This window comes from Melozone crissalis, unplaced genomic scaffold, assembly GCF_028551555.1.
Source record: "Melozone crissalis strain CALT ecotype California unplaced genomic scaffold, PUWL_Pcris_2 ptg000006l_1, whole genome shotgun sequence".
Lineage (NCBI taxonomy): Eukaryota > Metazoa > Chordata > Aves > Passeriformes > Passerellidae > Melozone > Melozone crissalis.
In genome coordinates, this window is record NW_026535784.1 from 40974881 (window position 1) to 41000152 (window position 25272).

The 25272-nt window shown below is 38.8% G+C and overlaps 1 protein-coding gene across 1 annotated transcript in view; it reads right to left on the reverse strand.

Moving 5' to 3' along the window:
• PAPSS1 (3'-phosphoadenosine 5'-phosphosulfate synthase 1) overlaps window positions 1-24996 on the reverse strand; it is a 40159-nt gene extending 15163 nt beyond the window's left edge. The window contains exons 1-8 of the mRNA XM_054295541.1: window positions 24709-24996; window positions 17210-17324; window positions 14814-15049; window positions 13295-13433; window positions 11090-11208; window positions 6318-6431; window positions 4289-4400; window positions 1145-1350 (exon numbers count right to left, since the gene is read on the reverse strand). Of these exons, the coding sequence (XP_054151516.1) occupies window positions 1145-1350; window positions 4289-4400; window positions 6318-6431; window positions 11090-11208; window positions 13295-13433; window positions 14814-15049; window positions 17210-17324; window positions 24709-24768 (1101 nt within the window). The 5' untranslated portion in view covers window positions 24769-24996. The remainder of the gene's footprint in view (window positions 1-1144; window positions 1351-4288; window positions 4401-6317; window positions 6432-11089; window positions 11209-13294; window positions 13434-14813; window positions 15050-17209; window positions 17325-24708) is intronic.
• Between the last annotated feature and the right edge of the window lie 276 nt (window positions 24997-25272).

Sequence of the window (25272 nt, forward strand, 5' to 3'; positions counted from 1 at the left end):
CTGCAGGAATTAAATGATCTCACAGTAATCATTCACTTCCTGAAGAAAATACCAGATCTTGACATCTTACAAAGGTGGAGGGAAGGTGTGATAGTGGTACAAGGATGAGAAAACTCTGCACTACAGAATCTCTCAGGTACCCAAATATTTCTGATTAAGAACAGCCACCAAATTAACATGCTGTTATGTTACTGCTATACACCCCAGTACAGGCATAAGAACATAGTTCCTTATCTTCTATATAAGTCATTCAAATTTTGTCTGCACAAGATTTTCTTATAAGTTATTAGATCTATGTTAATTTTTCAATAAAGGGATAATCTTATCTTCAACATCACAGAATACATCAAGGGCTTTAAAAATCTTCTATTAGTCATACAGATACTTTTACAACTTTTCAAAGGCTTTCCCTTTTCAAGAGCAAGCTCATAATTTGAGGTATGCTTGATTTCTCTTTACCTAATTTATGTCATACCGGTAAACAAAAATACCTCAGAGACAAATGGGGAAATAAACATATTTTGGCTCTGCAGAGCTGAGATGTAACATTCACATCAGCTTGCATAAGCCAACACAGCATTGTGGTGAGTGTGTTCCAATTAGAACATTTCAGTGTGACATACACATAAGGCCAAGATAATAAAACATAACGAACACAATGGATGGGAAATTACTCCCCAGAGAGCTGAATGATGAACTCTCCAGGAACAGGGCCTGTTTGAAAAACATCTAAAGCAGGCAGGTCTCACGTGCACTCCATGCAGGCAGAAAAGAAGTTTTCTATCCTTCACAATGCATATATCCACTGATTAAGGAGCTTTGATGATCCATCTGGTGACACAGAGGGATGTGTTTCCTAGGCACACTCGAGGGCAAAGTTCCCTCTTCTGTAGCACAGATTCTACAGTACATTGCTAAATTCATTTCATGTGTACATATTGACATTGGATTTTCACACTAAGTACAGACTATTCAACAGCTGCACAGAAAAAAATTACCTTTGTTTCTGCTCAGATATTTTAACTAATTTTCAGAGTGGTTTTTTTTGTCAAAGTACATCGATCATAGACATGCACTTCACTGAATTTGCATCTCCACAACAGTACAGCGAACAGGACTAGATTTCCAACTTTCAAACACACACCTTGATATAGGGATGTTCCTTGCACGTGGTTCCCCACTGCCTAGCACAGCGTTCCTCTTTCCTGTGCTCGTAGAATTCGGGATTACGGAGAATGGCAACACGGCGACCTTCGTACACCAGTGCGATTGCTGTGCACCCATCGAGCCTTTCCTTGTCTTCTTGAGTAGCTGTTAGCACTATAGGCACTGACAGATTAATAACTCCCCCTGCAGAGGAAAGGAAAAAAGCCCTTTATCCCTAGTAACAGTCATTGATGTTATAAAAATCTACCTAATTAACATCTTACTTTTAAGGCTGTAAGTGTATTAATGACAGGTGGTTGAAACACTTAATTTAACAGGGATTAAACAACTTTTAGAATGAACTCATTCTTCCATAAGACACACATGCTATAAAATTGAGCAAACATTGAGGTTTGAGAAAGAGTACACCGAGGTTTGAGAACACTGCACTGAAAATACAGCTCAAGCACAATACACAGCAAGTACTTAGAGCTGCACAAAAATATTTAAACTGGCAGGATACTGCTTTTTGGGAAACTTAATACCTTACTTAAGAATCTCTATAAAAAGTAGAAATACACAAATAACATTTTAAAATAGATAATCTAAAATATCAGACAAGATTGTTACTGGAGTGGATAATTAGTAGAAAGGAAATCACATTCTCAGTAGACACAATTTGGGCCCTTAAGAAAAAAAACATTGCAATAGGAGCAGACAAATGTACCTAAGTAGTTACCATGCATAACTGAACTGTTGCTAAAGGTAACTTTTGTTGTATACTTAAAACTGTATTCAGATTCAAGCATTTACCTTCCAGAAAAACTGCTGAGTCAGGCAAACATTCTGCATAGTTTGTTCAGCTGAAAGTTTACCAGCTACTTCACTTCTAAAATTAAGGCAATATAGCTGAATTTTAAGGGTGTGTGGTCCTTCTTTTTAAGTACCTACTTCACTGCCAGATGCTGAAGTCTTCTTTTTCTTTTCTACAAGAGTGAGGTTTCAGAAACCCAGCAGAGTAAATATTCTAAGTCTTCTACAAAGGCCTGGGTTCTAAACTTTTGTGTGGTCTCCAGGAGAAAAGTCATAGACCCTTTAAAGTTAATGGAGGTTTTGGCATTTGCAAAGACTCTAAAATAAGGCTTATTTTGCTATAATTTAAGCAATACATTTTTTATTAGGAAATTAAATTTCTTAAGAAATTAAAAATTATAAACCTGGATGAAAAGTTTAAGAGAAAAATAGATCCCCCTTCTTTTATAATGCAAAATATATAATGCATGCTGTGCATCTCCTCCTAAATTCAGTCTTGGTGCCCAGTTATTTTCAAAGCAACTAGGTCATAAAACTGAATTTGGCAGCAGTCACACAGAGTGGTTTGACACCCCAAAAAGGATAAAAATTTGCTTTGCATCAAGTAAATAACTATTTCAATGTATGAAGAGATGTCAAACCTGTTGATTATTTTGTCCATAACCAACAAATAAATACATAATATCTTCTACGTTTTTCTTCAGCAACTGCACAAATAAGAAACTGAGGCAAGGCAGTGAAGCAAGTCTGTTAAATCACAGATGAGCACAATGTCAGGATGACACTTTTCCAGACAACTTAATCTTTAAAGGGAGACTATCAACACATCTGCACTGCTCTCCACAGCTCAGAAGTCAGTCAGTACGAACACTGCTTTAAAAGCCCAAAGGATGAGATGCACTGCAGGTAATAAACCATTTCCCTCTCTTCAGAATCAAAGCCCTGCAAAATGACTGCTGCTGTAGGACCCAGAACTAACATACAAGCAAGGAGGAAACTCTGAGAGTGTTGTTTTGACTTAACTGTTGCCATTGCTGCAACTAGCAAAGCAGCTTTAAGGCAATCACATTTTTCTAAAAAGATTTCCATATGCAAGTGCTGTAGTAGATCCCTAAAAAGAGGAAATCAGGAGCAGGACATTTAGAGGAACATAATGGTTTTATCTGAGCTTAGGACTGAAAATTATTTCCATCAATAAGTTGCTATTTTTCATTACTTGTATTTTTTGTAGCACAGACGAAATACTCAAAAGAACAGCAAAAGAAGTTTAAAAAATTGTTACATTGTTATATCTGAAACACTCACCCATACAAGGTCTTAAATGCTTTATAAAAATCCTGATTTACAGAAAATTACAGGACAGGACTAGGACCTACAAGCTATTTTAGCAGTTGAATGCATTGCATATCATCTGCAGAGGACTTTTCACCTGGGTGGATGTACAGAAGGCAAATGAAATGAGAACAAAACTAGCAGCCCAAAATTATACTGCCAAGTAACAGGATGGCATTATGCTGTCTGGGATCATACCTAGACAAAAGGAAATTAGGAAATTTAAGAAGGATGACATATTTCTGTATTACAGAATTGAGAGAAAAGCAACTTCTTTTTGTTCTGCTATTTGGTCTCTAGCAAGAAAAGAGTGATGCAAAAGGAAGCATGAATATAGGCTTTAAAAAGGCTGGAGTAAAACAGCCTTGAAAGAGGAATAAATGAAAAATGACAGAGGATCACAATGAAACTCCAAAATGTGAGGATGTTATGACTTACTATCTTAACAAAGTTCTTAGCCAACTGGTAATGCAAAATAAAATTTATTCATTTAAATAATCCCTGGAAATTACAGTAATTCAATTACACGTGACAATTGTTCATACTCAGATTCTGATTTCACACTTGCAACAGCTCCAGCACCCAAGTCAGTTTGTTGTCCTTTCCTTCATTACTAATACAAAACAAATCTTTTGGTCATAGAGCTAAACAAGAATTAAATTAGAATTTGGAATTGCAAGATAAATTTCTTCAGAACAAATTAGAAGTATGCATTTTAGAATTAAATGTTTTTCAGAAATTAAGATATTTGAAAAAAAAATTGTAAAGGCAAAAAGACAAAATATTCAAATTCTAATATGATGGTAGGTATAAAAAGAATAAAACCATCACATTTAAAACTGGTTATTTATAATATTCTATTCCCTTATCCCAGATCCGAAGTTTTGCACAAGCCTGATAATGTTTTACCACACCACCACTAGAAAGCAAAGCATCAAAAATATTTTGGAAGTACGATTAGTTTGCTCAGTTTTACAAATGGTGTGTTTTACCCTACCATCAAGGAGACAGTCAAAGTGAAGGCACTGGAGGTATTCTCTCTCTCTCATAAAGCCATTCAGGGGTGTTGCCCAACCTTCTGCTAGCACTTGTACCCACTGCATATCCACCTTGTAAAGAAATGAAGAGATAGACTTAGAGCAGATAAAAGTTGCTGCTTAATTACTGGCATCAGGTATTAATCATAATAGATCATGCTTTAATTCTAAAATGCAGGACAGTACAAATGGAAGATTTCTCAGTGTTACCATTTTTAATCACAAATAATTCAAAGTTTCTACAAGTAAGGAATAAAAACCTTGTTCCTCACTGTTCATATTTTTGGCTATTTCCCAGTCTCTACACTGGATCAAATTTCCATGTGTTAAAAAAACCAAAACAACAAACACACAACAACAAATTTTATTTATAAATCTTGATAAAGTTTATCTTAGTAAAATTAAAGAATCCCACTTGCTTTTATCTAACAAAGTAAAATAACAAAGATGTTAAAAAGAAAAAGAAAAAGTAATAACAATATATATGATTAGCACTAAAAAAAAAATCAGAATTATGAAGGTAAATATTAAGAGGTCTAATCTTTAAAGAAATGTGAAATAATTATTTTTCATAAACTAGTGAGACAATCCAGAACTAAAATTCTCTCAGGACTAGTAGTTGTTTTAGCAGGAGATATCAGTTTACTCAGAATTTCCTTCCTTAGCACTCAGTCACACTATGACTTAGTGTGTGGTCTCCATTATTTCTGCATGTGCATTTCTAAGACTTGGTCAAGTTTTTGACAAGGACAGGCTTTGCTTGTGCAAGTCTCTTTTGCAAAGGGCATGACTAATTTTATTACACTGTTTAATTATACTGAGGCAAGTACAAAACACAATTTATTCCCAAAGTCACATCAGAATCTTGATTGATATTTAACAAGCCAGGTTGGGGGTAGAGGGAGAAATTATTTGTTTTTCTAGATAAGGAGCAATTTAGAAAGGGACCCTACTGAAGTTTAATAATGGTGACCTTAAGTATTTATTCCTCAACAAAGCAATTAATAGTTCTAAACAGATGTATGTGGAAAAAAATAGAAAAATGTGAAAGGAAGTATCAATATTCATTACTAGTAGAAGACCAAGAAAATTTTTAAATTACCTAGTTCAATGCTTAGTATGTCGCCTCAATCCTTCAAGGTCTACTCACAATAGATGCTGAACTCTGAGCTTAGCCAGCTCCTAGATCAAATGCTTAGCTTTAACTTCTAGTAATGCCATCAAAAAGCCAGTGCAAAAACTCATGCACTGTATCTGTGTTTAGGCTTAGTTACACAGAAAAATGAATAAGGTAGAAGAAAAACACAGCCAGAAGCAGCTTCATCTAATTGCTCTGAGTTGAAAAATAATGTATTTAACCAAAATAAGAATAGGGCTGATCAAGTTGTTCCATGCTTTTCTATATTCTCTCTGCTGGAAACTAGAAACACAGCACAAGTATGCTCTAATCAGCAAAAAAAGCAATAAACTAGATCTGGTCTTTGCAATTGTTTGAGTTTGGTACACATATTAAAAGTTAATGTTGTTCAGCTGAAGGCTACCAACAGGAAGAATCAAGAAGTAGTAATTGATTTCCCCTATATTTCTAGGCAATTACAATTCACAACAAAATGGTTTATGTAAGTAAACTAAAAAAAAAGAAGCAATACTTCTAGAAACAATTTCTCATACAAGACATTCCAGGCGTGGTTTCATCCATGGATCTGGAGGGAGCGTGGGAGGAAATCACTGTAGATTTTTGCTCCAGGGTGGGGATAAACTAAGTAACATTATACCAGACATTATTCATGAAAGTATGAAGATGTATTATCTCTGGTAAGTAAACAAAGAAACCACAGATGCTGTTGCTTTCACACAGGGAAAGAGGGAAAAAGTCTATCAAGGTGTATTCTGTAACCAGTGCAAGTATTTCTGCTGCATCTATTTACACTAAGCAACAGATCAGACTGTCCTTCAACTGCAGCAATGAGACAGCTGAACACACAATACCTTATTTATTTCCAGGGTTAACAGAGACTCAGCATCAGTTTTGGCCAACTGTAACTTGTTTTCTGGCACATAAAGCTCTTTCACCTCATAAGAGGCATCCACTGGTACAATGTCCTGTATAGAAGGAATAAACAGAATTTAATGTTTGCTCAGAATGCCTCTTAGGCACTGAACACACATCAAGAAGTAAAATTCTAATGTTGCACTAGACAGCAGTAAGAATTTATTAATTATGCAATTTTTACTCATCTAAAAGCCAGCACTGTTCCAAGTTGGTTGGTTGGTTGTTGGTTACTCAAGCCAGCAGACTGGCTAAAGTGAAACATTCTGACAAGAGGTTTTTTTCTAAACCTTAAGTAACCCATATAACATTTATCTAGTAAATATTTAACTATTGCATTGAATGAAGTTTTTATGATTTCTTAATGCCTACATTATCTACAGTAGAAGGCAGACTCAATGCTTTTACATATGCTGAAGTAGTAAGAAAAGATTTAGAGACTAAGCATTTATGATTTTTAGTTATTCACTATAAAAGACACATTAGAAATGGCAACATGAAGGCAAAATACATAAAGCTCCTTCTCTACTGAAAATTAATACAGAAGTACACATTAAAAGTATTACCTACAGCTAATGCCGTAACACCAGTATTTTCATCTATATCCTAACTCTTAGAATATTTAAATGTGACATCATCTGTGCATATATATGCAACGAACCAAAATCTAGCTCTATAACCAACATATTTTTATTTGAAAAAAAATTCAGTGCTCTTCAGTGTATTAAACAAGATATTATCACTCCACAATGCTTAAGACTTTAAACTTGTTGGAAGAGATCAACAAAGATAAAACCATAATTAAAAGAAGAGAGAAGGTCATCATGATAAAACTGTTAAGAGTCTCCTCCAGCAAAGGATGGTGTAATATGTCAAAACCCAGTCAAATGTTCCAGTGATATTCAGTAGCAAAAAATCAGTGAAAAGAGGCTGACTATTCTTTTTAAAACACATTTTTTAGTGTTTGAGAAACCTTTGTAAAATAATGCTTTACTTTTGGAGAAAAAAGCTCACCCTTAGAGAACAAACAATAATTAAATTATCTTGACTTCTCCAGTATATGCAGGGTAGAATAAATAGGCATGCTTGCAGAAAACACAAGGTTAACTCAGGAATTTTAATGCATTTATCAGACCTTCGGCACTACCTCCACGGAAAGTAAAACAAAGGCAGTAGAATAGGCTGACAAGTGAGAGATAAAATGACTAAGGGAGTATCAAGATGTGATGAGTTTCACTGCCTGTTGCATAATTCATATGCTCAAAGACGCATCAAACGAAGACAAATTAAACTAGCACTTAGAAATTATGTTTGATAAGGAAAAGCTTGGTCCATTACATATCAGACATCACTTTGGAAGCAGATTTTAATACATTGTAAGTTAAGCAAAATCAGCCTTTTGTTTTCTCTGCCTGAGCAGCAGCATCACAGCCCAGGAGAGCTGCAGCAGACTCCTGTCACAAAAACAACCCCAGAATCAAATGAAGGTATTGTCTCCTGTAAGCAACACTGTAATGATGGAGAGCACATTAAGCTGCCTCACAGACTTCCCTCTGGACCCTGGCTCATTACCAGGCTAGGATGTCCTAATTTTACAAACCATTAATAGCTTAAAATAAACGTGCCTATTAAAAAGATCTCTTCAAGTATTAACTTGGTTTTAGTGTCCCACTAATGGGCAGAACAAAGGTTTCACAATGCAGTTTCTGTCAACAATCTACTTCATTATACAAATGTAAACAGCTTGAAGACAGTTCTAGCAACTGAGTCTGCCATTTGGAGAACTTGTAGGACTACTAAACCTAGACTCCCTTGCACACATGAAAGTGGTACTTAAAACATCAACTTAGATTACAAAAACATCAACAAAACAAGAAAACCAGCAACAAAAGGAATCCATGCATCTTTAAACTGCATGAATTTTAGGAATTAGGAAAATGTTAGGCTAGCAAGCCATCTAGTGACCATTCTGAGGCATCGGTTTTACAGAAAGCTTAATTCTACCAAAGGACAAATTAAAGAATATTCCACAATATTTGTTATTTCACAAGGCATTCATATAAAAAATGACAAAATAATAAAAAAATAAGCTAGATGCATGATGGAAATGTGCCTCCTCACACTGGGGTGGTGGGTTCTTTGCTGATGCTGATTGTCTCCAGAAATCATCTAGTCCAGTCTCCTGCTCAAAACTGGTCCCACTACAGCAGGCCAATTAAGAATTCAACATCTCTAAGACAGAGATGTTAAGACAGAGCATCCCCAAACACTCAAAGTAACTTGTTCTAATAATTGACCATCTTTATAGCAAAAGGTTTGCTCCCCTACGCCTAATGTTAATCTCCCATATTTTATCTCATGTGTGCTGCCCCTCATCCTATACTTGTACATCTCTAAAACAAGTCTTCATCAGTCTTTCCTATACTCTCTGACTTGGATGATAGAAACTGCAACAAGAACTCCTTTAGCCTTCTCCAGGCTGAACAAATCCACTTCCTCTCAGCCTCTCCTTGTGCAGTGACATATTCTAGCCTCTGACCATCTTGGTGACTTTCTGCTCAGCTCACAGCAGCACATCAATGTCTGTTTTCTTCTGGGTGAAGGAGAAGGGCACAAACCCAGACAATGTATGCACACAAGGTCTTACAAGTGCCATATAAAATGGCAAAATTGCTTCTCCTGAGCTCCTGGCTATGCCCTTGTTATTTACAGTAGAGCATGTAGGTAGTCTTCTCTGCAGCACAAGCACACGTTTCCATAATGCTGAAAAACGTTTTTATAATGCTGAACAATTTATTTCATAGAATCATAGAAGCATACAATGGTTGGGGTTGGCAGAGACCTTAAGGATCATCTAGTTCCAATCTCCCTGCCATGGGCAGGGACACCCTCCACTAGACCAAGTTGCTCAAAGCCCCATCAAACCTGGACTTCAACACCTCCAGGGATGGGACATCCAGAGGTTCTCTGGACAACCTGTACCAGTGTCTCACCAGGCTCACAGTAATTAATTTCTTCCTGATATCTAAACTATCTTTTGTCACTTTAAAGCCTTGCCCTCTCCCTAAATGCCCTTATAAAAAGTCCTTCTTCAGCCTTCTTATTCAAACTACAGGAAATCTACAGAAATCATATTCTCAATAATGCACTGCATTAATATGGTCTAAAACCAAGACGTGCCTGTTTAAGCCTTGCCTCGACTTCACTGTCCCACAGAACTAAGCAGCCACTAAAGTATTGTGCCATTCATTATACTGTTATCTTCAAAGAAGAGGAAAAAAGTGCTAGATGTGCCTTAAACAAAGCTGACTGGGCTAGGAGCCAGCAGTCAGCACTGTGTACCAATGCAAGCCCTCAGGAATCATTATCTTGGCACATGTGACATAGGTTTCTATAACTATGAATTGTTCTGAGCAGGAGGCACAGGGCCCCCCCAGTCAGGAACTGCCACCTCTCATAGGTGGGACTCCTACACAGCTCTCCTATTTTCTTCCAAAAAATTATTCAGATGGGGATTTGGGCAAAAATTATCTTATGGTTTTCTGCCCAGTCTTATCTCCTGAGCAACCCCAAGCAAACAGTCATCCTTGAGGAATTTTCTTGAAAATTTCAGTACAATCTCTCCAGAGCTGTACTTACACAGAGGGTTAAAATTAACTCGTACCAGCTGCATGGTGAGCTTGTTTACTTGTATCAACTTCAACACTTAATAGAGCTTTATTTACTCAAACTACTGTCTATACCCAAAACTTCCAGAACATCCAACTCACATAAAAAAACATGAGTTATTATCTGCAAGAGTATGTCAGTTAAAAAGAAATAGTTATCTGGAATATCATCCACTAACCACTGACTATAGATAAGAATGTAAAGAAACACATTTCTTCTACATGAGGACTAGCAAATTCTGGGGGTATGGTTTCAAGAGGATAAAGCCATCTCTTTACTGCCTTCACTTTTAGTGTTGGGTTTGGGGTTTTTTGTCTGTTTGTTTTGTTCTCCATGCGGCATTTGTTGGGGGTGAGGTTTTTTTAGGTTGGGTAATGAGCCAAATCTACTCATCAGGCAACAAGAGAAGGCTTGGAGACTTCAAAAGGGATGGTGTTGATTGCAGGCATGAACAAGGAAAGAGATCTACCTTTTCAGAAGCTATGAACCATAAACTCAACTCAGCCATGTCAGAAGAAGATAGCTTTCTGAGCTGGTCATTACACAATTGCAGGAGTACTTTTACTCGTACAAGAAAAACAGTGGAAACAAGGGAAAGCAGACACAAGCACAGCAGCCCCTATTTAAGTGAGATCAAATCACTCTGTAAGTGCACTCCTGTCTCTTCACATGTGCAGTATATATTAATTTGTACATTATTGAGACAATGTAAAAATTCAGACTCTTTAAAATTGGTTGCTAGCATTTTTAAGTCAGCATTCACTGTTGGTTCTGTAGCAATTGAGACAGCCTCCTCTACAGTTATTGACACAAATTAATTTTCCACTTGACCAAATCTTATTTCACTTGGAGATCAATGCTGTGCATTGTTTATACTTAAAAAGGAAACACACAATAAGACAAGTTTAAAAGTTTGAATTCAAAGATGCATAAGCCTTTATGTGTCAAAAACTGTCTTTGTTTTTCCCAGCACTTATATTCAGATTGCGCGTACAAATACTTGGGAAAAACGTTTCTAAGATATGTCTCCATTTCTGCTCACCCTTTCTTGAAGAAGTTCCACAACTTGTTGTATACAATCATTCACATCACAGGAATCAGTTTTCAGCACAAGCTCTGGGGCTTCTGGTTTTTCATACTCAGAGTCAATCCCAGTAAAACCTACAGAACATAAAACAAAAATATTAGGTGACTTCCTCCAAAAGATGACATCACTTTAATGCTGTTCACAGGCAGTTTTCTATATATAAATGAACACAACAGGCAGGAACATGGAGTTTTGGCTTCCTTAATACAGGAATTCTTAGGGAAATCAGCAGGTTTTTTCTTTATCTTCTTTGCTAATCATAGTATCTGACAGCATCAAACATCAGCATTCTGCAGTACATACAAAGCACTTATTTGTTGGTGAAGCTATCTGATTTTTACTGCGAATTAAAAAAAGAGCACTGGCAGAAGAACTGTGCACATCAGCTCAGAGCTTGTCATGCTATCATCTGATTGTTACTCTTAAAAAAATAAATAAAGGATGAAAAAATATTACAAACATCCAGCATATATGTAAATTCACACTCATACCACCAAGCAGTACTCTGAAGTAAGGAATTCCAACACCTTTTACATTAGTTGAGCTAATATACTCATCTCAAGATAGCTGCTAATGTAAGATTGATGACTGTGTTTATTATAATAGCTGTCACAGACTGTACAAGCTACCAGTGACACTTGTTCTGGCCTACTTAGCTTGCAACCTGCTTTGAAATTGTGGAGATTCTACCACCCATGCATAAACAAGGAAAAATCAAGCCCAAAGGCAAAGAGTATAAGCACTATAAGTCACATCTGCATCAGGAATATCAGCTGGGCTTCAGCAACTCAACACCTGCATCCTCCACAAATGCAAATGCAAACATTAGCACTCCAGTTTTTCCCTTTGGATTTAAATACCCTCAAAATTAGTAGTTTTGTTCCTCCTCTAAGAAAAATATCAATTACTGCAGTACCTCATGTAATAAGGAAAGGCTGGTACCTTTTCCAAAACCTGTATACTTTATAAGGATCTGATTACTGGAGGAGTGGGAACATGAGACAAAGAAAATGTCTCACTACCATTTCCAGAGGAAAACATAATAACAGTTGCTCACTTTCCTTATGAATTGGCAAGTTTGTTTTAATTTTCATCCTTCATATATCAGACAGGTCATAAGACAAAGTCACTGCTACACCCACTTGTATCTTACTCAGGCACTGTTTACTTCACAACCACTTCTTCAGGAATACAGTTCCATTATGTGGCTTGTAAAATTAACAAAATACTAAGGATGTTCACAAAATAGGCACAAATAAGGATTCTGTACAGAACTGTATCTTTGTATCATGTCAGCTCAAGCCATCTTGCTTTGACTTTGAACAAATCTTTGTTCAGCTTTATTTATTCCTGGTGCTTGTATGAAATATTTTGTAGCACTAGAAGTATCAAGCAACCACTCACACAGAATGTCTTCGATTTCTTGAATTTTGTATCATTTCTGATTAAAGTGAATTCATACAGCATCTGCAAACTCCACCCCCAGAAGTGATTACTTCAAAAGCCTGCTTTGCTACTAAATACAGAGCTATCTATCATCGGCTTGTGAAACTATAACATAACAGAGTAAAGCAGCACTTGAAACAATATTTGCAAAGAATGATTGCACAGCTAAGCTTTTTTTACTGCAGGTTATACTTAAATCTTGACCTGAGGCTGGGAATAGGAAATAATGTTCATGGGCACTAGACTAGAACGCAGATTTAAAAGTTAGTATCTTCAGAAGTGCTCTTACTGGTCTTTACAGGTGACAGTGGCCATGTTTTACTTTTTAGAAGAAACTAGCAGGTTTTATGAATGCAATTCTTTAAAGACTTTAGAAAGAATTAGGCTCTTTTCAACTGGTAAATGCACACACAAAGGACACAGACTACTCAATTATCACGTGGTTTCTATTGCAACCTTTAATGTGCTCAAGGCTTTTTCTATCTGTGGTTAGCCACTTCCTCCCTTTTACTGTCCTACACACTTAGCTACTTAGTTCCATGAGTTAGAAGTTAATTCCAATTTTCTTCCCAGTCCTGTCCTGAATCCATGCTCTTTTTAAGGGTGATAGACTTGAGCACATCCACTCATCTGGAGTCAAATTACACCAATGGTTCACTAATTACACCAATAATTACACTTCTGTAGAAAGGATGTGATTACATCTAGGTTCACCTTTAATTTCTCCAGCCCTGGCTTTCTTATAGAGTCCTTTAACATCTCTCTGCTCACAGACATGCAATGGAGCATCCACAAATACTTCAAAAAAAGGCAAACTTGCCCCTTCATGAATTCGTCTGGCGTTATTACGATCCTGCAAGAGAACAGAAGAAAAAATCTAAGAGGTTGCCCCCATATATTTTTACTGGTTTTTGCCTTTGAAAATCATTTTAAAGAAGATGACAGCCCAATGTAAACAAGCTTTCAAAGTTTCAGAAGAGAAATGTGATTTGATTATCTGATGCCCTGCAAGGTACATCACTTTGGCTACAGTACATCACATGGTAAAAGCTGACAGGAAGATGTGAGATATTTTACATTAAACTTGATTTATAACAAAAACCCACAACCAAACCCAGCCAATAGAATGCAGGGTTTTTCTATATCCATACATATATGTCTGAAGAATAACATCTGCCTAGTTGAGTACAGCAGGGAGGAGGTGTTATCTGCTGCTCTTGTTATAACCACCCTTCTCTCCCAAGTACCAGTCTTTCCTACATCCCTTAATCTGACAAGACTTGTGTAGTCAAAATATTGTATTATTTGCATTATTTTATCGTATTCTTTTTATGGCTTGCCAAGCATTGGAACAATATCGGTGACTTTCACTGAGAGCACAAAAAAATTCTTCCAAAATCCACTAAAATCTTCTCTTACTAAATAATGTTCATTAGTTATTTTTCTCATAGCTAGAGACTTCTGTTATACTGTAGAATTTGAGTTCCCCAAATTATTATCAGAAGAAGTGTTTGCACCACTCTAACCAAAGAAATAACACATCCTCATGCTGTGAAACACCTAAGCTTAAAGTCCCTGGGTCATTCTTCAAGAAACTTGGGTGTTCACACATCCTTTTTGTCTCTCCCCTCCAGGTTCTTATGTACAGGTGAAAACAGTCTTCACACAACAATGTGAACATGGATTTACATTAATTTTAAGTTTTAAATAAATGTCATATTGTATACACAACATGAAATAAAGTAAAAAGAACCTACAGGCAATTAAAACACTTTTCCCTTAAGTCACTTGGTAAAAATAAAGTTCTCATCATTCATTCACTAAAAGGGAAATTGCTTTTAAAAGCAATTTATCTAAGCCTTCAGGTTAAGTGTACACCTAGTCTTCATATTTAAAAAGTACTGGAATCTACATGGATCAAACAAGATATTGCAATTTTAAGAGTCTTTCTTGGAACATCACTTGAGCTTGTTTGTACTATTAAGAGTAATAATTCTGTCTAATGGACTGAAGGATAGTTCCAGTTAGAGAACTAATGTCAGCATTTTATATTTTAAACTAATATTTCTGTTTGGAGCAATTACCTCCATAAAGCACAAACACCACCAAAAAAAACCAAACAACCAAGTAAGTATTAGATTCTGGCTACACTCAGAAATTATTTCTGTAACTAGGATTCTGAATGATATTTTGCATTTTCCCTACACTTCATCTAGATGTTTTTCACACTTACCTGAGCATAAGGAGAGATGAAGCTAGTAATGCACACCAAACCAGCATCTGCAAACAATTTAGCAACTTCAGCAATACGACGCACATTTTCCTCTCTATCTTCTGGTGTGAAACCCAGGTTCTTATTAAGGCCTTGGCGGATATTGTCACCATCCAAAGTGTAGCACGGAATACCATGGCACACTAAATACTCCTCCAGTGCCATGCTCACTGTGGTCTTCCCAGCACCAGACAGACCTAAAATAGTCAATAATAATATAAATATATAAGCATAGGAACAAGTTAAGGCAAGTTGTAGTACATGTGCATCGTGAAAATCCCAAAGTGACAGGCATCAGCAGCAATGCCTTCTGGATAAGCTTACTTGGAATATAAGCCAAGTGGCTTTTACACAGACAATAGGTAAAGAGAGAGTAAAGTAAAGGGTTTTCTCCCTCTTGTGTATCTGGGAGGAGGCTGTGGTAAGCTCACTGATGATTTCCTAAGTTAAATCAGCTCAGTGTTGAGTTGGGCAAGAGGTACAGCTTGTGCTATGCAAGAGAAGGAACACAAGGCAGGAAACAGAATGGTCTTCTTTTGGCAGCAGTTACGTACACCCCCATCACAGAAAATAGGCACAACAATCCAAAAGAAGATTTCAGCAACTTCTTCATTTACTTCTCACTGAGGTCTTTGGCTTGCCATTTTTGTCCCCACATCTAGCTTGCTATTCACTCACACGATCTGTCTTTTCACACATCATTTGGTCTCCAACATGCAATGAATTGCAAAAGTTAAGGTTATACATTAACGTATTTAAAAACATTCCTCAAGCTGACAAGTCTTTAAAATAACTTACACTCTAAAAATTGCATATTATTTTAGACATGAAAGTAATGGTTTTCCACATTTTTCCTAAATTCCTCAGTTTTCTTTATGAGGACCCTCTGACTCAACATTCATTAAAAAAGAGCTCTCAATAAGGGTTACCTTGAAAAATGAAAAGCAATCCCTGAAAGATCTTTCCATACACTCCAACTCCATGAGTGCTGACAATGTGAGAGAGTCTTGGAGTGTCCCAATATTTCAGCTTTTATTCTATTACCTAATAGAATTTTGAGACTCATGTTTGCATGGTTCTAGAATGGCTAATATTGCTTACTTCAATGCCTACAGTCCTTTTCACCCTTTCACATTACTGCTCGAACATCTTCAAAAACCTAGCTTCCCACACATATACTTGATATCTTACCACCACCCTCCTTCCTGAAAAAAAAGGGAATTGAACATTAAGATTACATTTGTTTAAAAAGAACATTGACTGGAAAATGTTGCCATGCAGATAACTGAGAACACATTTTTATCATGACCTTTTTCAAAATTAGATTAATGAATTACTAGAAGAAACAGAAAGGCAGCCCACCAGATCATTCAAGCATTGAGACAGGCTGGAGCTGTGTGATGCAAAGAGGGAGAGAAAGGGCTCCATTCTTTTCCCAAAGAAATACATGACAGCAAGCAAATCTGCTTGGAATGGCTCTTAGCAGTTTGTTAATAATGACTGCTTTACATTTCACACACATTTACTAACACTAATGGAAATCAGTTTTACTTAATGTAAATGTAGTAAGTTTCCCGAATACTTTTTATCTTTTATGTTGCAATACAACAATGTTCTAAATGTTTACAAGCCAATTAAATTATATATTTTGCTATTTTTTTAAATTACCAGATTAACTAAAAATAAAAATTAAAAAAAAAAAAAAACAATTTTACAGGGAATATTTTAAAGCTTCCAAAAACTTTGAAAGACAGGAAAAATTTCCTCACTGTTACAAAATAAAAAATGTCTTCCAGAATGTATTTATCTTCTCTGTATACAAAAAAAAGTCCCACAGAGCTGACTTCAAAACCAACTGCCAGTATGCATTGCCTAAACATGCAATTGCTGTCCAATGGCACAGGTTTATGTTGAAATGTTATTTCAAACCAAGGAGACAATAAGAATCCAAAGAGAAGAGGCTTTTACAGAAAAGATCCAGAAGCACAGACTCTTACAAAAACAAAGCTGTGTTGCATTTCATTTCTAGATAGATAAAATGGACAGTACAAAGAGACAGAATTGGTTAAAACAAAAAGAATGGGGGAAAAAAAGCAAGACACACAAAGGAAACAAGAATTAAGTAGCAGACAGTATCAAAAAAACAACCCTCTCAGAGCACTGAACAAAATATATTCTCAAGTTACTATTTGTCCCAGAGCAATTTCCTGCTAGTCTACCTAAAAATAGTAATAAAATTGCATCAAGGTCTTAGATTTCACAAACATTCAACTTTGCATGCAAAAAAGAGCTACAGCTAAGTAGCTTTTCAAAGGAATAACTAAAATGAAAGGATCCTCAGAAATCCATGGCTGTACCTGTTAACCAGACTGTGCATCCACGAAAACCACTTCTTGTTCCTACCACCTGGCCCCTCTTATTCCTGCTGACGTGATGAGCTTGGTAGGTAACATTGGTTGCCCTTTGCATTCCCTGGAAAAGAAGAAGTCGATTAAGTCTTTGATAAAGGGTGAGTTGGCAAAGCAAACAAATTCATCCACAGGCACAAAGAAAGACTCAAGGACAGAAAAATGGAAGTAAAACCAATACTGATTCCATCAGCTCCAGCAGGGATCAAAGGCAGCACAGGAAGTTAGAACAGTCGGCCAGAGACAACCACACCCCTTGGGCTACTTCAGTGAAGCTTGGGATGGACAGGTTAATCAACTTCTACTTTCAAATAAAACTTGCTTAAGAAAAATGAACTATAAAAAAGAGAGAGAAACTGCTAGAGCTGCTTGAGTTGACTTCTATTCAAGTAATGTTAGGGATCTGCTTGGTAGAGCACCATAAGATAAAGACCTTAATGGAACAGGGGCCCAAGAAAACTGGTTAATATTCAAGGACCCTCTCTTCCAAGCTCAGGAGTGATTCATCACAACGAAGAGGAAGCCAGGCCAAACCAGCTAGGAAACCTGCATGGATGAACAAGGAACTCCCGGACAAACTCCAGCACTACAAGGAATCCTATAGAGGGTGGAAGACTATGGAAAATGTGGGCTCTCTCTGGATGAAAAAGGGAGACATGGCTACCAGAGACATGGAAAAGGCTGAGGTAGTCAATTACATTTTTTGCCTCAATTTTCATTGACAAGTGCTCGAGTCACACCACCCAAGTCATGAAAGGCAAATGGAGGGACTGGGACAATGAAGAACCATTGCCCAAGGTAGAAGACCACATTTGAGGCCATCTGCAGAGCCTGAAGGTGCACAGGTCCATGGGACCTGATGAGATAGCTCCTTAGTGAACTGGTGGTGGAGGATGTGTCTAAGTCATGATCCACCATATTTGAGAAGCCACAGCAGTTTCTATTGAAAAAGGAGGAACATAACCCTGTTTTTGAATAGGAAAGTAAGGAAGACCTGGACAAGTACAAACCCACCAGTCTCTCTTTTCTGCCCATCAAGATCATGGGGCAGAAGATCCTGGAAACTATGCTAAGACACACAGAAAATAAGGAGGTGATTTGTGACTGCCAACTTGGCTTCACCAAGGGCAGATCATGCCTGTCAAATTTGGTGGCACTGGCTCTTTGGCTCATTTTTAACTCCTCAGAGGCCTTTTCATTGCAAACTATGCACATATCTTCCAAATTTCAGTTAAGCAAGTGTCTTTATGTGTGGCACAGTCTCCAGTCTATCATCAGTCTCCAGACAAGAGATAGTTATCATTGATTCTAAATGTTTAAAGAAAGTATTATTTCAAGGAACTTTTTAAAAAAATTATTTTAAAGATAGGGGTTTTAAAATATAATTTTAATTAAAATAAAGCTGGTTACCGAGTTTCTTAAAACTATTCAGCATAATAACCTGCTCTACAAATAAATTCAGTAAGATAAGCCTGCTGTCAAACACATTTCACAATCTGAAGTGAGAGAGCCCACAGGAAGATCAGCCTTGGCATCATCCCAGACTTTAATGGTATCTGGCTATATGAACTTTGTTTGTGAAAGATCAAGACCTTAGATTGTCAGACCATGCATGAACAATCAAACAAAAAAAAGGACTTTAAAAAAAGGGAGAAGGGGGCAGGGGATGAGAGGGATTAGTGGTATCTTTAATGCTGCTTTGGCTTCCCTTGCTTGCAAATATATTGCCACTACCTTCTCTTTCATCATTGTTTCAGTGCCAGTCGAAAAAGAAAAGATGCATTATATTTAATATAAAAGAAAGTAGGGACTATTTTCCTCTATGGAGTACTAGCAGAGAGCTGTTCATAGTTCCAGAGAGGGACACCACAAAGCAGAATTAACAAAAATATGGTATCTACTTGTGGCTTCAAGGACTGCTGCTACATCATTCTTCTATTCAAAGGTTTATCCATAACTTATTTGGAAATCATGAAGGTGTGTGATTTTATGCCCCACTTCTAGACATGGCTGGGCTCACAGCTAGTACAAACAGAAGCCCAAGGTAAGAACCTGTGGTCAGTTTTAAACACAATAACTCTGTAATTCGGTGGTGATAGTCCAGCAACTAAAGTTAGATGAACACTGAATATCAACCCAGAAGAAACCACAATCTGCAAACAAGTTATAGCCATACAAAATGACGTTACCCTTGCTGATCATGTTACTTCAAATAATTTATCTCCTAAAACAAAGCTGGTTTGTGCACAAAGTGCATGCAATACAGCTGACTAAAACCAAAAGTCAAAAAGTCAAAATCTTTCTTCTTATAGCAGGAATAATTATGCAGTACATAAAATTGGAGATCTCAGTGAGCAAATTGTGGAATTAAAACCAACACAAATAATTGAAGTGCTTCAATTAAAAGCTATATAGTGCATAATGAATGTACACAGTCATTCAAACTAACACAGTAATAGCTACATTCTCTCTCATTAATTGCAGTTGTACTGCATTGTACCAGGCACTGGAGAAACAGCAGTCTCAAAGCACAAATCCCATGCCACTGTGTCTCAGTAAGCTCTCTTACAAGACATAAACCCACACATGCTTTGCTTTTGAACCCTGGCAACAAGTCTGTTATCAGACTCGTACATTAGAGGTCAAATGTCTCATCCAAGGAGACTTCTTCCAGTCCATATTCCATAAGTTATATCAGCTTCCTCTCTTTTCCAGGAAACTAGGAAAGCAGCAATGAAACTAATCAGGGTATTGCACTAGGTTTAAAAAACTCACAAAACCCTGAGGAAGTAGGCTGGAGGGATTCTTAAAATATGAAAAAGACACAACTTTTATGAAAAAAAAATTCTTAATGCCTACTTAGCAGAGACGAGAAATCACAGCAAGGAGAAGGAGAAGGCCTTGCTCGAGGATGAGGCACACACGTGCAGTGGAGCAGCCCGCAAGCTGAGCAGAGGGACAATAACCCACCTGTACTCCAGAAGCAGGCACCTAAGACTAAAGGTTAAAGTGCCCAAAGAGTCTGCATGCACTCAGAAACACACCTGCCAGTCACCAGCTGACCCACCTTTTGTGCCTGTGTACAGGCACACAAACAAGGCAGCTCAGCACTAATCCTGGGCAAAGCAGTACCCAAATCCCCCTTATCTTCTGAAAGAAAACCAATTTTAAAGAGGTGCTCTAAAAAGTTAATAATTTAGCAAGTCATTCTCCGTTGCTGAAAAAAGAAAAAAAAAAAGTAGTTCCTGAATTATGTTCACTTTCCTATTAAATAATTTGCTTCCCTATGATTTGCCCACACCACTGAGCATATATAGCTGAACATTGTATCTTCAATAACCCAAGTTTTTAATTACTATCCCTGACATACAAATACAAATATTGATGTGGCACAAAAAAATACTCACTGGCACATATTGTTTGTGGTCTTGAATTATTTAGCAAGTCTTCACATTCTTGTACATGAAATTTGATGACTATCAGCTGATGAAATTAAATGACCAACCAAAATTGTACCAAACATAAAGAACAGTCATTTCCTTTTACACTATATCAAAGCATCACTTTGGAGATCTATACTAATAATGTTAAAAGAAAAGAAACTAAGGAAACATGGGATAGAAAAACAGTGTGATGGGCAAGTTCTCTTTGAAAAAGCTATTTTCAAATTCTAAGCCCAATTACATTCACTATAGTAGTCACTGCTGTAAGGACACACTACATTTTTGTAAAGGGGCTAATGAAAAAAAGGGCATTAATCACCAAGGTTTATCTGCATTTTTAACAGCCATTGGATATTTCCACTCTGACATCCCCATAAAAATGTCTTCCACCCTGCAACACACTGCTTCTGCATTCTGTAGACAAACACTTCACCTTAATATTTTCCCTCCTACTTTGCCAGGTGAAACAGAAATAGTGCTTCAGTCCATTGTGCTTCGTTATAGCAGTAATGTCAGCTGAGAATGCTGATATATCCCTCCTTTCTTCTCCCACACCATGCTGGTTCATTTCTCACAAGAAACCTAAACTGCTCCAACAGGCAAATATCTTGGTATTGAAGTAAAAAAAATGGTACTAAAGAAATCCTTTCTTGGATGGGCACTGGAGAGCTGCAATGATAAAGAGGGAAGGATAACCCTGCTGTTTACTTTTCCTGCCATGAAGGTAAATTTTAGCTTTGCAGGTAGTTGACCAAGGAAATTAATGATTACAGACACCTTGGAACCATAGGAACAAAAGAAAGAAAGAAAGATGATGGGGGTCAAAAGGAAATACTAACTCTGTCAACTTTTTTATACAGACTTCCTGAGATGACATAGGGTTTTTTATTATTATTCTTGATGTTTTGCCCAGTTACAGCTATAATTTTTTTATTGCCAAAACCAAATCAGACTATGAGTGCCAAACACCTTTGATGCAAGAACACAGACAGGCAACCAGATGACGGAAAGCAAACCCAAGCTGCAATGCCAAGATCATAAGACAGCCAAAAGAAGAGATTATATCTTAATTGTTTTATGGTTAACAGACAAATGGCATATACACTGGCATAAGCTGAATTTATTCCTTATTACTTCCAAGCAACAATAAAATATTGTAATTCTACGATCAATATAAAATTTTAAGTTTTCACAAAGCAAGTTACTCTCTTCTGGGGAAGGAAGTAAAGCTTTCCATGGCAAGCTGAGACTCCCCAAGCTGCATCATAAACTTGGGACAGCTTGGAGCTGGAAGGATCAGAAAACAGACATGGTTTCCATATAAACCACATACACTGAAGAAACTGTAATTCCATATCTTTCTGCTCTAAGATGACAGTGTTGGTTCCCCAAGCCAAGAACCATAAGTTAGCAAAAGCAACACAAGCAGCCTCCCTCTGAATTGCAGTCTTACTTTCAATGCCTTTCTCACTTCCAGTCTTAACAGAAGTTCTTTAGGTCATTTGTTAACTTGCTCGCCATGGCTCTTATAAACCAGTGGCTCCCTGATAACAACACATTTTTATGACATTTATTATTCAGTACTGATAACCAATTGGTAGCTTTCTTTTTATTCCCTGCAAAGTGTTCTGCTCAATAGCCAAACAGAAACTCAAACACATGGAGCAGTGCCCATCTTTTTTGTTTACATACAAACACAAATAAGAAAAACAGATATGGTTCCAACACAAAAATTCAGCTATCACAGAGGTTATACCTACATATTTATATGAGATTTCAGGACTAAAAGATCTGTCAGGAATACCTTCCATTAGCTACTTTCTCAAATTCTGATTTGAAAATCTGTGCTTTGATTAGGACAACGGTGCTTGGGAAGGAAGGGCAAGCCCAGAAATTACACCTGAGCAATAATATATTTTACTCTTTTAAACACATAATTGCCCAATCCATATTCTGCCATAACCTATAGCATTACATTTTCTCCCATTTACAACAAGAATTCTTACTTGGATCCTTACAATAGCCCACCAGAAACCAGATTGCCACAGTGACAATAAGGCACTTAAACACCTCTACATAAAGCACCACCCAAGCTGCCAAATGCATGCTCTCAACACAGACTAGCTCCCCTTTGCCAGGTGCTCTAAAGTTGGGACAATTTGAAAGATCACAGCAGCAATAATCACCTAGAATCTTCCCCAGTACTGTGGATACAAGAAATTCAGTGCTAAAGATATTATTAAGGAGCGTGTCTTTGCTTGCCACCTGCTGCCATACCAGTATGACCAAAAGCAGAGACAGCTCATTGACCAGAGCTGGAGGGGACTCACTGCCTGGCCTCAGAGGGGATGGATAAAAAATGAAGCCAAAATTACCCTACTGAATATGCTCTCAGAAACAAGAATTGGAGCAAGTTCTCATTCTGAGTCACCTGCAAACTGACATAACAGCTGTTAGGAATGTTAGGAATCCAGGCCACTCTAAAGAAAGTGTTCCACATGTCTCCCTATCAAGCCGTGTTCTCCACACTTAATGGCAGTGTCTGTGGCTATGCTGTGCCTGTAAATGGGGAGTAACTGTTTGCTGTGCTCAGAGGTGGGCTTGACAAGGGCATTTCCACAGGCAGAGGTGGATTTTGAATCACACCACACACACAGAGAAATTCTGAATGCCAGGGCTCTACCTACTGTCCTAGGGGCTGCCAAGTCCACTAGGGTAAGCTGCTTTGCCTTCGCTCTCAGCTGAACAGATGCAGAGCCATAAGTGCCAGAACATTTGCCTGTGGAGCATGTGAATCAGCAGCACTTTTGTTCCTGGTGCAGCTTATTGGTTTATAGAGAGCATTTCAGCTGAGGTCTTCTGAAGAAAAAGGGAGAAGTGGAAGACTTCCTCTGCTTGCCACGTAGCACAGAGGGGGTTGCCAACCTCAGCTGAACTCAGCAAACACTTAATGTCCGTTAAGGAATTACCCCCGTTTGGACAAAGCTATCTTGGCTTTGCTTGTGACGAAGGAAATGATACAGAGTAACTTTTGCATACACTCTGTTAACCCCACGCAGACATCGTCTATTTCACTATCTTCTAAACATCTGATTTTGCTTTTTTCTAGTGGAAACTGAAAGAATGTAAATTGCCGATTACTCTCTTATGTGAACGAGTTTGAGCTTGTACACGGTGTCAGAGGCTTGGACAGGCACAACATCTACCCAGAACTACGACAGCAACTTCCCCGTTTTTCAGGCAACAGCTGCTTTTATCAAGAAAGCTGTGGCCTGCACTACCCACAGCAAGACTTCAAAGACTGATTTACACTCTTACGTTCATATCAAATTTTTTCTGCATCTTATGTCTTGCCTGTTTCAACTCAGCATTGATTGAAAGAAATCATATTTTCTTTTCCATTTCTTTTCGCTTGTCTTGCATCATCAGAGGTATCAAATGCTCTCAAAGGCCTGCAATGTCTCTTCTAAATAGCGGCATTTTGGTCTTTGCTGTAAACCGATCTTCCCCCATCTTCATGAACAAGAATGAAGGCTTTGGTTAGATTTTTTTAAGCCCAGTCTCGACAGTTTTCCACATAACACCCGCTATACAAAGAACCCCAGTCTCTGGCCAACTCAGGTTTATGAATGGCCACATTGTACATCGCATTCTTAAGTCTTCCTTCTTCCAAAAAGCTGGAAGCCGAGGGCTCGCGGCGGAAGAGGCAGGGATGAAGCCTTCAGAGCCGGGTGCTCCCCGGAGGGGCTCCCTGCCCTTCCCCGCAGCCGCCCCGCGGGGCTCCCGGCCGCGCTGCCCCCGGCGCTGCCGCCCCGTGACCGGGCTCGCCCCGCCGCGCCCCCGCCCGCATCCCTCCCGGCCCGGCGGGCAGCGGCGCCCGGAGCCCCCGTCCCAGCTCCCGCTGCCGCCCCCTGCCACATCATCCCGGCGCTCGGCGCTGCCTCCTCCCCGCTCCCCTGCCCCCGCACGCCCACCTGCCCCCCGGCGCACCGCCCGCCCGCTCACCCAGCTCGGCACCCTGTTGCTCAGCTTGACTTTCTTGCACTGGCTCTCGGGCAGCTCCATGGCCTCGGGGGCAGCGAGAAGAGGAGGCAGGGGAGGAAGACGCGCCTTCCCGACTGATGCTCGGCACGGATGAAGCCGCTGCCGCCGAGGAGCTGAGCCGTCTGCGCACTCCCGCGACTCGGCCAAAGGTGGTGCAGGGAGGAGCCGCGGCCCGGCGGCCAGAGGGAGGGACGGCCGGAGGGAGGGAAGAAGGGGAGGAGGGAGGCGGCTGAGGGGAGCGGGAGCCACGGCAGCCCCGCCGCGCGCCTGCGCCGCGCCGTGACGTGCGCGGGGGGGCGGCCGCCGCCACTTCCGCCGCCGCCGCCTGTGCTGCTGCCGTCGGCGGTGTCCGTGTCCCTGTCGCTCCCTATCCCTGCCCATGACCACTCCCCTGTCCTTGCCCATGTCCATGTCCCTGCGACCCCCCGCTGCCCGGCCCTGCGCCCACGAACGCAGCTCGCTTCATTCAAGAGGACATAGCCCTAAGCTATGCCGAAAGGAGACAGCCTGAAGCTGCGCCAGGGG